This window comes from Ictidomys tridecemlineatus, chromosome 3 (genome assembly GCF_052094955.1).
Source record: "Ictidomys tridecemlineatus isolate mIctTri1 chromosome 3, mIctTri1.hap1, whole genome shotgun sequence".
NCBI lineage: Eukaryota > Metazoa > Chordata > Mammalia > Rodentia > Sciuridae > Ictidomys > Ictidomys tridecemlineatus.
This window is the reverse complement of record NC_135479.1, coordinates 79,986,719-80,000,823: the sequence shown is the minus strand read 5'-3', so window position 1 is coordinate 80,000,823 and position 14,105 is coordinate 79,986,719. Positions and strand designations below refer to the sequence as shown.

The window sequence follows — 14,105 nt, the reverse complement described above, 5'->3', positions numbered from 1 at the left end:
ACAATCAACAAAATTGAATTAAGAAGAAATGGAGGGTTGGGGCTGTAGCTCTGTAGCAGAGCATGTGTGAGGCACTGAGTTTGATCCTTAGCAATACATAAAAAATAAACAAATAAAGGCATGCTGTCCATCAACAACTACAAAAAAAAAAAGAGAAAAAAATTTAAAAAGAAGAAATAGAAATCTAAAAAGACCAATAAATGATAATGAACTCCCATAAAAAAAGAAGAAAAAAGTCCAGGATCTGATGGCTTTATTGTTGAATTCTACAAAACATTTGAAAAAAGAACTAATTACATATTTATTTTATATTTTTGGTACCAGGGATTGAACTCAGGGGCATTTGACCACTGAGACACATCCCCAGCCCTATTTTGTATTTTGTTTAGAGACAGGGTCTCACTAAGTTGCTTAGCACCTCACTTTTGCTGAGGCTGGCTTTGAACTTGCGATCCTCTTGTCTCATGTGCTGCCGTGCTTGACTCCCTGCCCCTTTTAATATTTCATTAGACAGGGTCTCACTGAGTTGCATAGGGCCTCGATAAATTGCTGAGGCAGGGTTTGAACTCATGATCCTCCAGCCTCAGGCCTCCTGAGCCGCTGGGATTAGAGGCATGTGCCACCACACCTGGCTCCTATTCTTTTTAAACAATTTTAAAAAAATCAAAATGGCAGAGCTCTATCAAACTCATTCAGTGGGGCCAGCATTACCTTGATATCAAAACTAGGCATTTAAAAAAGAAAACTACATACTCATATCCCCCGATGAACACAGATGCAAACATTCTCAATAAAATACTATCGATGGCGCTTACCTGTAATCCAGGAGGGTGAGGTAGGAGGATTGAGAGTTCAAAGCCAGCCTTAGCAATGATGAGGTGCTAAGCAACTCAGTGAGACTCTGTCCTAAAATAAAATATAAAATAAAGCTGGGGATGGTCCAGTGCCCCTGAGTTCAATCCCTGGTACTAAAAAAACAAAAACAAAAACAAAAAAAACCTAGCAAACTGAATTCAACACCATCATCAAGTGGGATGTATCCCAGGGATACAAGAATGGTTCAATGCATGCAAATCAATAAATGTGATACAGAAAAAACATGTTATCATTTGGATAGAGAAAAATTCTCAACAAATTAGGTGTAGAAGGAACATACCTCAATCTCCTAAGGGCTATATATAGAAAACCAACAGTTGACCTGGAATAGATGAAAGTACTTTCTCTAAACTCAGGAACAAGACACTTCTTTAATACAGTATTGGAAGTCATAGCAAAGGCAATTAGACAAGGGATGTAGAGGAGAGGAGAGTGGAGGAGAGTAGGGGAAGGGAAGGGAAGGGGGGGGAAAGAAGGGAAGGGAAGAAGTTAAATTATCCATGTTCACACCATGATTTTATTTTTATTTATTTATTTATTTATTTTTTAATATTTATTTTTTAGGTGTAGATGGACACAACACAATGCCTTTTTTATTATTTTTTTTAGAGAGAAAATTTTTTAATATTTCTTTTTTAGTTTTTAATGGACACAACATCTTTATTTTTTATTTTTATGTGGTGCTGAGGATCAAACCCAGCGCCCTGCGCATGCCAGGTGAGCAAGCTACCGCTTGAGCCACATCCCCAACCCCATTGCCTTTATTTTTATGTGGTGCTGAGGATTGAATCTGGTCCCGACCGTGCAAAGCGAGCGCTCTACCACGGAGCCACCATCCCAGCCCCACACCATGATTTTAAACAAAGAAAAACCTAAATAATCCACCAAAGAGCTTTTAGAACTGAAAAATGGATTTAGTAAAGTTGCAGAATACAAAACCAACCTACAAAAAAAATCAGTAGCAGTTTTATCATGAACTTAGTGAAAAAGAAATGAAGAAAGCAATTCCATTTATGAAAAGATACAATATATAGGAATACATTTAATGAAAGAAGTGAAATTCTCTACAAAGAAAATTATAAAACACGGATGAAAGAAATTATAGAGGACACACAAAAAATATTGGCAAGTTAATGCTGAGTTTATGGATCCAAAGAATTAATATAATTAAAATGATCATATTAGCTAAAGCAATCTACACATTCCATGTGATATCTATGGAATAAAAATGGCTTTCTTCCCAGAAATAGAAAATCTTAAAAGTCATACGGAACCATGCATAGAAGATCAAGAATAGCCAAAGCAATTCTGATCAAAAAGATATAAAAATAAAAAATGTCGAAGGCATCACAAAAACTGACTTCAAAACATACTACAAACCGTGGTAACCAGAACAGCCGAGTACTGGCATAAAAATTGACAGTTAGTTTGGGGCTGGGGATGTGGCTCAAGTGGTAGTGCGCTCGCCTGGCATGCGTGCGGCCCAGGTTCCATCCTCAGCACCACATACAAACAGAGATGTTGTGTCTGCCGAAAAAGATATTAAAAAATTCTCTCACTCTCTCTTTAAAAAAAAATTGACAGAGAACAGAATACAGACCTCAGAAATTAATCCATGTTAATACAGCCAACACGTGTGTGACTCAGAATTTAACTCAGGCCCTTACATATGCTATCTACCACTGAAATATATCCCTAACCCTTTAAAATATTCAAACAATTTTTGAAACAGGGTCTTAATAAGTTGCTAAAAATGGCCCAGCAAACTGAGTTTTGACATAGGAGCCAAGAATACAAAGAAGAGAAAGGATAGTCTCTTCAATAATGGGCTAGGGAAATTGGATATAATATAGACAAAAAGATTACATCACGTGAAGAAACTTCAGCCCAACAAAAGAAATAATCTAGCGTTAAGAGATATCATAAAGTATTTTCTCTCAAGAAAATATTCATCTGACAAGAAAATAATATCCAGAATATTTAAAGAACTTTTGCATATACTTGGCCCGTAAATATATGCAAAAATGCTTAATCTCACTAATCACTAGACAAACACAAATCAAAACCATAATAAGATATAACCACATTGAATGTTTCATTGTTCCACCCATCCCCTCCTTTTGAGATGGGGTCCAGATTGACTTTGAATTCCTGGGTTTCTCCCGCCATCCTCCTGCCTCAGCCTCCTGAGTAGCTTAGGACAGTAAGTGTGTGTTACCATATCTGGCAAACTGGTATGATTTCAAATTTTAGTTTTTATTTTTAACCAAATCTTCATTTGTTTGTTGAACTGTCAAATCACCAACCAAAGTTAGTAATGAAAAACATCAGTGATGTCCCTCCTGCCTTCCCCACATGCTAATGTTTTGATTTTAAGCTGGGTTGGAGGTGTAGCTCAGGGGTAGAATACTTTCCTGGCATGAATGAGGCCCTGGGTTCAATACCCAGCACCTCAAATAACAAGAACAACAACAACAACCACAAAAATTAAGCTAATCGATAAGCATGGCTACCTACTTCCCTGCCTCTAATACATACAATTATTATTAGATATGGAAAATGATAAACCCCAAAATAGTGGGGCCTAGAAAAATGGAGTGAAAAAGGAAGCCCTACATTGACAGCATGGATCCTTTCCTAATACATTCATTCTCAGTGACAGGACAGGCTCCTGGGAGGAGATAGCCATCAAGTCTGAAATGACAGTCTCTGGGAAGAGACTAAAGCATTGATCCTTCCCTAAATAAATCCTTTCCCAGATACCAGCCACTGACCCCAGGCCCTCCATCCAGTCTCGTAAGATAAATTCCAGATATTGACCAGTGACCCCAGACACCCCTTCCATTTTGCATAAAACAGACCCCAAATTCCTGAGTGTCCAAGCTGACATGCTCATTAATTAAGTCACCTCACTCAGTATAATCTACAGAAGCCGAACTCCTTCCTTTGTTCCATACTTCATTTTCAACCAGGAAAGTGGATCCAGTGGCGTCACCCCATTCCTGCAGGAAACTTTGTTCCAGAATAAAAGGCTGAGATGATCCGTGAAATTTGTGTCCAGTCCAGTCCATTTGTGCGAACAATTAATTATAAGGTTGGTCACCTCCAAACTTTTTTATCCTGAAAAACTTCTTCAGAAAAGTTATAGAAAAAATGAACGAGATTTTTTTTCTCTCAGTACATTCAAACACACAGGTTGCCTATCAATTTCATTTTCTTTTGTAGTTGTAGATGGACAGCTGCCTTTATTTTGTTTATTTTTATGTGGTGCTAAGGACCGAACCCAGTGCCTTCAAGTGCCAGGAAGCGCTCTGCCATTGAGCTCCAGCTCCAGCCCCTCAATATCACTTTCTCCAAGACTTTTTCTCCAGAGTCTGCCCAGTCTACACAGCCCGCTCCTAAATCAGAAGCAGATTGTTGCTCTGTGTAAGGTTTTTATTTCCCACAATAATTTAGAGAGCTCTTAACTTTTTTGCTTGGTTACCCTGATTTGATGCATGACATCTTTCTGGAGCTTCGATAAAAGCATTTGCAGGAAATAAATTTGACACCCTCTGTGTTACGAAAATGTCTTAATCCTGTCCCCTCATTTAATTGGCACTTTAGCTGGATATAGAATTCTGAACTGAAGTTTTGTCCTCTTGTCCTCTAACCTTTCAGTGTTGTAGAGCAATTCTGTGCTAATCAGACTCTTTCATTTCTCAGAAATGTTCTTCCCTTCTTCTGCCACACCCTGGAAACTTATAGGATCTATTTCCATTTGGTACAATTTCACAAGACTATGCATTGGTACAGTTTACTGTCATTCACTAAGCCAGGCACTTCTTTCTTGGAAAGCGTTTGAACTTTGTATATCCTTCCCTGCCCTTTTACAAACCTAGTATTTCCTTTTTGATCTAATTTTTTTTGGGGGGGGGAGTGATAATCGGCCTCCTGCACTGAGCTTGTTTACCTTTTGTGTTTGTGGTTAACCTTTGCGTCTGATTTTGCCATCTTTAAAAAACTTTGTATTGGTACATAATAATTAATCAGAATAGTGGGAACCATTGTGACGAACATATTTGTACCTATTTTGTCATCTCTTAGTGAGATTTCCTCCACTTATTTTTCCAATTCATTCTATTGTTTTTCATGTGACACTTCTATTTTTAAATTTTAGTAAGCTGTGATTTTAAATTCGCCAAACAAAAGAATTTTCCAAAGGGGCATCCTGTTGTTCTGCAGATACAATGTTTTTTTCTGAGGTGTTAATGATAGGTTTCTTTTTTTTCAGTGTTCTTTTTTTCCTTCACTGTCTGTTTTCTCCAAATTGTTTTTTCTTCCTTCCTGTTCAGCCTTCATCAGGCTTCTACCCTTCTGCCTGGAGGAATACACCCATCAGCATTCCCACCAAGATCTGACTTCAAATGCTTTCTTTCCATCATGCTAAACTGCTTCAGGAAAGTCCCTGTCACAGGAAGGGTGTGGTATCATCTAGCTCTGTTATCAACTGAAAAAGTTTCATGCTCCCAACTCTACAGCTGCTTAGAGAATCCCAACTCCCTTTAAAGGTTTTTAGGGCCAGAAAGTACATTCCATTTCCTGCCTTGAAATGCGGGGGATTCTGACAGACACATGCAAGCCATGTCTTGAGGCATGTAAAAAGGAAGACTGGGGTTTGAGTTTAAGTTCGAATTGAAGCAACTTTCCTGAATTGATGCAAACACAAATATTTATAGAATTACTTCCATATGTCCTCTCCTTTTGAAGAAAAATGACTCATTCCTTTAGTGACTCAAGCCACATTTTCATAAACTTTTTCCTGAAATAAAGACCAGGGGCACAAAGTTCCTTTTTCTACTCAAGGACATTGGGCAGGGTCAGAGGATGAGGCTAATGTTCCTCTTACACACAATAACCACATAAACCACGTACATTTTCAATGTTAAAAATGAGGATAAACAATTCTTATTTGTATACATTACTGAAACTTTCCAGTAAGATTTCTGGGCCTTTCATAAAGTGACTTCCCTATTTCCCTATGGGTGGGGGGGGGGACTTATAAAAATAATGGCTGGGTAAACATCTTTTTTTGTGTGTGAGCTTAAAGGCAAAACTATAATTTTAAACTGGCCTCTCTGCTTCCTCTATTCATGGGTCCTGGAGCCTATACTTGACCTAGCCCACCCTTTCTCCCTGAATTTTAAATTAGTGGACTGAACAGATGTGATGTTCTTTGCTTTAAATGCTAATTAACACATTAAACAACAAACAGTAAAAACCAACAACCGGAAAGCAGTGAGGAACAGAAGATTCCTGGATGTTCCTGCTATCATAAAGGAGACTGAGAGTCTGTTTCCTGACAAGCCCAATTATTTGAGGGAAATGATATCATAATTCTGAGAAGTGAATTAGGTCTGGGGCTTTTAACAGGTGTGCGAGTGAAATTAAAAAAAAAAATTAAGTATCTGTTTGTGTGTAATTTTGCAGAGGGTTAAATGTATGTTTCATCAGATTCTTAATGTCAAATATTTTCTGTCCAGACCAACCCAGGGATTTTGTAGAAGAAATTGATAATCCAGGTCAGAATCCTAAAGAGAACAAATTTTCTGTCTCAACAAATTCTCATCCAGCCCAGTTCTACGCTCTTAGTGATTCACTGCATTCTGGGTAGGGCAGTGAGTCTGGCGTTAATAACCTCCATTAGAGAGGCCCAAGGTCATGTGGTGAAGGCCAGAACTGCAGCCCATACTGGTTCCAGGACAACTCACTCCTCCTGTCCTCATTTAGCTAGACCGAGTGATACAAGATAACACGTTGGGCACTCCAAATCCGCCAACCACCAACCTTGTTGTGAACAAGGACGGATTACTTAAAATCCACATCTTGAACGTCCAGCAGTGATTCTGATATAACCTGGATACATTAAAATAAACTAGGAAACTGGAAACACTCCCAAGAGCCAGCCTTACCTATCTGTTACCCAGTGACAATTATAAGTTTTGGAATGTGCTGTAGACTAGCTTTGGGAGATTGCCTCCCCAGCTTTGGGACAGGCTATTATGGCTAGGGATGTAGCTCAGTGGTAGCAGGTGTAAGACCCTCGGTTCCATCCTCACTACTGTCAAAAAAAAAAAAAAAAAAAAAGAGGACAGGTATCAATTAAAGTTTCTGAAGATACTTTGAGCTGAACTGATAGCAAGTCTAATGCCCAGGTAGCTCTGGTTTTGACCAGTGCTTTGTCCTAATCTCTGAATAACCTCCTTTTCCCCTTCTGCTCCCACTTCTCCAGTCAACACTAGAGTATTAGCTTTGCCACCACAACAAAATACCAGAGACTGGATGACTTGCTAAGAGATTTATTTCTTACAGTTGAGGAGGATGTACTGGCAAGGTTGTTTTCACTTGGATGCCTTTTCTCGAATGCCTGATGGGCAGCTGCCATTTCCAGATGTGCTCACATGATCTTTGTGCACGTGGGTAGGTTGACAGCATTCAGTCCATGACAGATAGCTTTCTTGGAGTCCTGTACCCTCTCCCCTCACAGAAGTGGCATAAACATGCCTGATTGTGAAATTATTGCATATTGTGAAGGGAGTTCAGCTAATAACTGACTTTGCAACTCACTGGATAGAAAGCATCCATCTAGGGGCTGGGGATGTGGCTCAAGCGGTAGCGAGCTCGCCTGGCATGCGTGCGGCCTGGGTTCGATCCTCAGCACCACATACAAAGATGTTGTGTCCGCCGAAAACTAAAAAATAAATATTAAAAAAATTCTCTTAAAAAAAAAAGCATCCATTCAACACCTTGTAACATGCCTTATAGCATTCTAAATTTCCAGAGGACCAAGTTTCAGATTTGTCCCCCTACCCCCAAACTTAGCAAAACCATAGGCAAAGTCTAACTCACAAGTTTATTTTGTATGGCTCACTACTTGAAAGACTTTGAATGGGCTGCTCAAATTTAGAAATCGGATTTTACAGGGAAATCCAACCTTCTGCTTCTCTTGAACATGACAGCATTTGGCAAACCCAGGAGGACCCTTGTGGTGCCAAGCAGGAACTGACAGGCATGAGCTCTCCCTTCCCTCACCCGTTCACCTCTGCTGCCTGCCCTTAGAGGACAAGTTTTCAGCCCTAATCTCCTCATAACAAAAAGGAAAGTTGGCCACTGTTGTTCAATTAGCCCTGCTGGAAATCAAGGACTTCTGTATTCTCAAGCTTTTTTGTATCAACTAACTCCAAACTCTTAACATCTTCTTTATGATGATAAATTGGTTTAATGGTGTGAGTAGTCTTTTAGTTTCTGAAGGGAACTCCTCATTTGACTCAATTGCCAGGCATCTTTCTCATTCTGGAAACTAAGTCATTCTCTGGGTCTTGGCTCTTGAAACTCATCTGCTGGTAAATAGGCAGCATGTTTTAGTTAGCTTTTTCGCTGCTGTGACTAAAAGACCAGAATGATTTCAGAAGGAAAAGTTTATTTAGGGGCTCATGGTTTTAAAGGTCTCAATCCATAGACAGCAGGCTCCATTGCTCAGGGCTCAAGGTGAGGCAGGACATCATGGCGGAAGAGTGAGGCAGAGGGATCCAGCTCACATGATGATGAGGAAGCAGAGAGAGACTCCACTTGTCAGACACAAATATATACCCAAAGCCACACCCCAATTCCCACCTCCTCCAGCTACACCTTACTCCTTCAGTTACCACTCAGTTAATCCCCACCAGGGGATTAATTCACCGATTGGGTTAAGATTCTTATAACCCAATTGTTTCTCCTGTAAATATTCTTGCACTTCTCACACGTGAGCTTTTGGGGGATATTTCGCACCCAAACCATAACACAGCACCTATAGGGAAAAGGTGTTTTAGTGTAGGAAACAGATGGTTTTCTGAATAAAGATTATACCTGCAGTGAATCTGGAGCCAGAATTACATTTTTAGTAACACAGCAACATCATTGCTTGAAAAGATTTTTTTTCGGGGTGGGGTGCTGGGGAGCATCAGAGCCTGTGCTTGCACATGCTCCACCACTGAGTTACAGTCCCAACCCAGTTTTTTTTTTTTTTTTTTTTTAAATTACAAATCACTTTATGTAGGGTTGAGGTTGAGGCTCAGTGGTAGAGTGCTCACCTAACACATGCAAGTCCTGGATTCGATCCTCAGCACCATATAAAAAATAAAGGTATTGTGTCCAACTAAATATAACACCCCCCCAAAAAAAATAACTTTATGTAGACCTAGAGAGGTCCTTGAAATTTATTTTATCTCTAATCCAAAAAACAAATAAAACTGTTTAAATAAAATTGATAACTTAGTCTAACAATTGTTCTGTCTCAATTTCCAAGGCCCTTCCATAGCCATATTTAGTCCTCATCACAACCCTTTGAGGAATGAGTTAAGAATCACCTACCTTATGTTGCAGATAAAGAAATGAACTCAAAAGAAGTCTTTGTATTCTTGGGTCACACCCTCTCTGGCCAATAAAAGGCTCTTATAAAATATATATATAGTACCAACTCAACCCTGCCTCCTCTGCAAGGGATCTATTCCTAGAGCCCCAATAGATGCTTGAAACCTTGGTAGTGCCAGATACTACAAATACATACCTATAATAATTTATAAATTAGGCACAGTAAAAGATCAACAGCTAGCAATAAAATGGAAAAAAATATAGTAATACATTGTAATAAAAGCTGTGAATGTGGTCTTTCAAATATCTGACTGTACTTTTCATCTTTTCACTTAACATCCAAATCACCAGCATCACGTCTCTTGCATTTTGGAGTCCTCATTAAGAAAAATACTTATGGAGCTGGGGATGTGGCTCAAGCGGTAGCGCGCTCGCCTGGCATGCGTGTGGCCCGGGTTCGATCCTCAGCACCACATACCAACAAGATGTGTCCGCCGAGAACTGAAAAATAAATGTTAAAAATTCTGTCTCTCTCCCTCTCTCTTAAATAAAAAAAATTTAAAAAAAAGAAAAAAAAAAAAAAGAAAAATACTTAAGGAAAATAAACTCAAAAAGTGATTCAAATGATGCTTCAGGTCATTTGATTTACCCAAATAGCTACTAAGCTAGTGGGTGGGTAGTATATACAATGTGGATATGTTGGACAAGGAATGAATTTTGAAGGACAGGACCAAGCAGATGGGTGTGACATTTCATCATGAGACACAGAATGGCATGTAATTTAAAACAGATCAATTGTTTATCTATGCAAATTTCCATTATTTCTGGACTACAGTTGACCTTGGTTAACTGAAACCACAGATCAGATGGTACTACATATAAGATGTCATGTATATAAATATATAGGGAAGATCATGGAGTAGGAGATCAGGAAGGATAGAAAAAGGGAGGAAATACAGAATAAATTTAATGAAATCATGAACATGCATATATGAATATACCACAGGAATTTCACGTGTGTGTGTGTGTGTGTGTGTGTGTGTGTGTGTGTGTGTGTGTGTGTAAAGTACCACCTGGGCACAGATAATGGGTGAGCAAGAAGAGGATCAGAGGAACATGTGAAAAGGGAAGAACAGGGACTGAAACGGAGTGAGTCAGATTCCATGCATATATGATTTTGTCAGGGTGACACTATGTTTAATTATAATGCTCTAATAAGAAAAAGAATGAGACCACGGATTCCCAATATGTCAAGTAGGCAACTTAAATTCCAGACTAAGTTTATGTGCAATATTTTTTCACAGTGCTCTTCCCAAAATTCTAATGAAGCTTAGTTATTTGTAGTTACTAATTTTCATCATATAATGAATAATTTAAGGATCATGAGAGGTATCCCCAAATTTCTGAACTGAAAGGTATCCTGAGCTGGTCATCTGTTAAAAATCCTCAGGTTCACAGATGAGGTTCCAGAGTAGTCCTTTTCCTGTTTCCAGCATCCTTACTCTACACTGCTCTTCAGGTGGACTGCTACTAGTATGACTTGTGACATTTGCCACTTCTGATCACTGTCCCCTGCAACACACACACCAAACTGATCACAACCCATTGTTTACTTTTAAATCTGGATCACACTCCTGAATCACAATCGGGCCTGGATTTGATGCCCAGTCAGGCACTCAGACACTGTCCAACAGACCTGTCCTAGGGTCTGAGATTGGGTTCCCTCTCTGAATTCTTATCTGCCAACCATTCTAGACAAATCCACTCATCCACCTATCCCTGGGTTCTCTATTTACTTCCCTGTTACCCTGTTCCTGTTGTTTCACTTTTATATATCAGGATTATAGCAAACTGCTTCATGCTTAAGTTTCAGATAAAGTTTCCACCCCAAAAGATTGAAACTCAGTTTTTCCAGACGCATACCACTTGAGATTTCAGCTGTCTCAATAGTAGCTCAGAAAAGATTTTAGTGTCATGAAAAAGTAGTTTCAATTTCTTACTCTGTTATTAGCTGTGTGGCTTTGGAAGTTGTCTTACTTCTCTGAATCCCATGTTGTTTAACAGATGGGAATTATATCAGTGCCAAGCCCATAGGTCTGCTCTTAGGATTAAATGAGGTTAGACAATACTTGGCATTATAGCAAGTGCTAGCACAGATTAACTCTTATTGGCATTTAAATATCAATATTTGTAGATTAATTTAAACGGACCTGTAAATACTATAAATATTCAAGTTATTTATATTCTGTTAGTATTTAGGGGAAAAATATTGCTGTGTTGATTTATTTCCTCCTAAATACCTCCCTATTTAACTGTAATCATCTCTTATTGTGCATATATTTTTTTATGACAAGGTGTTGTCCAGAAACTAAAATCCAGTTACATATTAAAATACTTACAGGAATATATTACTCCATATTTTAAATTTGGGAAATGATAAATCTGATGCAAACTTTTAAATTAACAATTTGCAAAAGAAGTTTGTATTCTAGCTGGGTTCCTTTTGTTTTTTCTTTTGCAGTGCTGGGGTCAAATACAGGGCCTCAAGCAAGCTAAGCAAGTGCTCAACCATTCAGCCACACCCCACTGTAGCTGTTCTTACATAGCAACTAGGACAAACTGGGTCACTGCTTTGCAAGGCAACTTGGAGACTAGAGTATTCCTCATTTTTAAAGAAGTATTTGGGGCTAGGCATTTCACTAAGTGTTAGCTTGCCAGGCAAGTGCAAGGCTCTGGGTTTGACCCCTAGCACCAAGAAGAAAACTAAAAGAAAGTGTTGGTATATATTTGTTTATATATTTTTTTGTAGACTGTAGTCACATTAGAAGATCTATGTGCTGAGATCTATTATATGAAATATCTACTGTCTCTCTTAATTTTCTCTCCTCTAAGAATATTAGAATTAAAAAAAGAATTAAAAAAAGAAGAATATTAGAATTAATGTCATATATACTAAAGTACTAACACCTGGCCCATTCCTGTAAGGAAAATAAGTGAGATGCTGTCTGTTTCTGGAAACTTCAATGTAGCTGAAATATTAATGAGCATCTACATCAATACACTTTCTACTTGAGGAGCTGTGAATTGGACATAAAAGATGTGCTTACTATAGATGTCTTAGAAATAAAATACACCCTTCAAAGGGGAAAACTGAATTAGAGCAAATATATCATTAACAAAGCAGTCAATTCCCTTTATTTTTAAAATTTTATGTACACATATGAATGATCTGTATAATGTACATTCAATATAGAAAGTTTTATATATTTGATAATGTATAGAACATTTCACAATTACACTAATCTCTTACATAACATCTTGACATCCATTTTAAACTTTAAATTTTTTTTTTTTTTTTTTTTGCACAAGCTCCTTTTCATTCAATTTGGTAAAGCCAGTTATACATATCGATGTGTACTGTGAGCTCTCAAGAAGTTAATGATTGAGGAGACCAGGGAACAGGTACAGGAACAAAAACCTAATAGTGTTCGATGACGGGAGGAGAATGGCCACGTGACACTTTTCTGGGAATAAGTGACTTAGTCCAATTTCTGAAGACTGGAGCTCAGCCCCACAGTCACACTAATTCAAAAAAACATTATAAAAACTAGGAAGAAAGTGTTGTCTTTTTGATTCACAGTCTTGTAAACAGATAGAAAGGAAAAAAAATGTGCTTACATACATCAAGAAAAAAGATTCTTGTGTACCCACTTAGGTTGATCCAGAGTGTTTTCTCATAATGTGTTACAATTATGATCACTGACTTTTTTTCCCTAAATAAAAATATATTTATAGAAAAAGGAATAACACTGTCATGAAACCAGGAGAAAGGCAGTAAGAGTTTGCTTCAACGTATCAGCTGGAGGAATGTGGACTCGGCACTGGCCTTTCAGCGATTATTGTCTCTTGTAAGTATTTCAAGTCTGATAGCCAAGGTCGCCTGCCTCATGGTCTACAGGAGGTGGCAGGTTAGACATGACTGATGAGGATGTACCTGCGGTAAGGTAGCCAGCAACTCCAGGTCCTGCAAGAGAGAAAGAAAACACTCACTCCAGAGAGCAGAATCATGCAAAAACACTGCCCTTTACATAAAGGTCAGACCTGGTCAAGTGCCCCAACATAAGAAACTGATAATCTATGAGAATCACCTAAATATACAACTGAACTTCAACAGATTGCAACCTACCATCATTTTCATGGTTTGCTTTTACTATGTGACAAAGTTAAAAATCATTTTGAAATTTATGCTGGACAGTAATACAGATGTGGAAATATGGAAACATTTTTCCTTCTCATGTCTGGGAAGTTCAATCTTTCAAAATATCCTGGGCACTGAAAGAGCTATGGCAAATGGAAAATGGGAACAAATAGAGAAAAGAAACTCTACACTCAGCTCATCCAAAAGTCATATGTGACAAAATTCTCAACATAAACACTTCTGTCAACATTCAAGTCAATCTATTTTCATTTGGTGCAAAGATATACTATTCTAAAAAGTAACACCAAACGAAAAAGGGTTGTTACACCAAAGTCTGAGAAAGAGAAAGGCTCTAGACATTTATCTATCATAGATTAAAACAAGAATGCTCTGGGAAGAGGGACTGATATTTTAGTTTCACATGTCTTCTTTGATTCTGTCTCTATTGCATGAAAATGCTATACCTGCCAGCATTTATCCAGACGTGTTCTCAGAGCATGTTAATGGTATTAGCCCTCTAGAGTTTATTTTAAACATTGCACGGACATTTAATTACATCTCACAAAATAACAAGCACTTCCAAGAGAAGTATAGCGTAATAATGCATATTGAGCAATATTTTTAGCTGAAATTGTAGGAA

The 14,105-nt window shown here is 38.2% G+C and overlaps 1 protein-coding gene across 2 annotated transcripts in view; it reads right to left on the bottom strand.

Annotated features, from left to right (window-relative positions):
- Positions 1 to 7,198: 7,198 nt before the first annotated feature.
- Positions 7,199 to 14,105, bottom strand: part of Dnajc13 (DnaJ heat shock protein family (Hsp40) member C13) — a 120,785-nt gene continuing 113,878 nt past the window's right edge. For both annotated transcript variants that reach the window (XR_013436522.1, XM_078043319.1), the window contains one exon: positions 7,199 to 13,291. Coding sequence is in view for 1 of the 2 variants with exons in the window: in XM_078043319.1 (XP_077899445.1) it covers positions 13,185 to 13,291 (107 nt within the window). In the remaining variant the exon portion in view is untranslated. The remainder of the gene's footprint in view (positions 13,292 to 14,105) is intronic.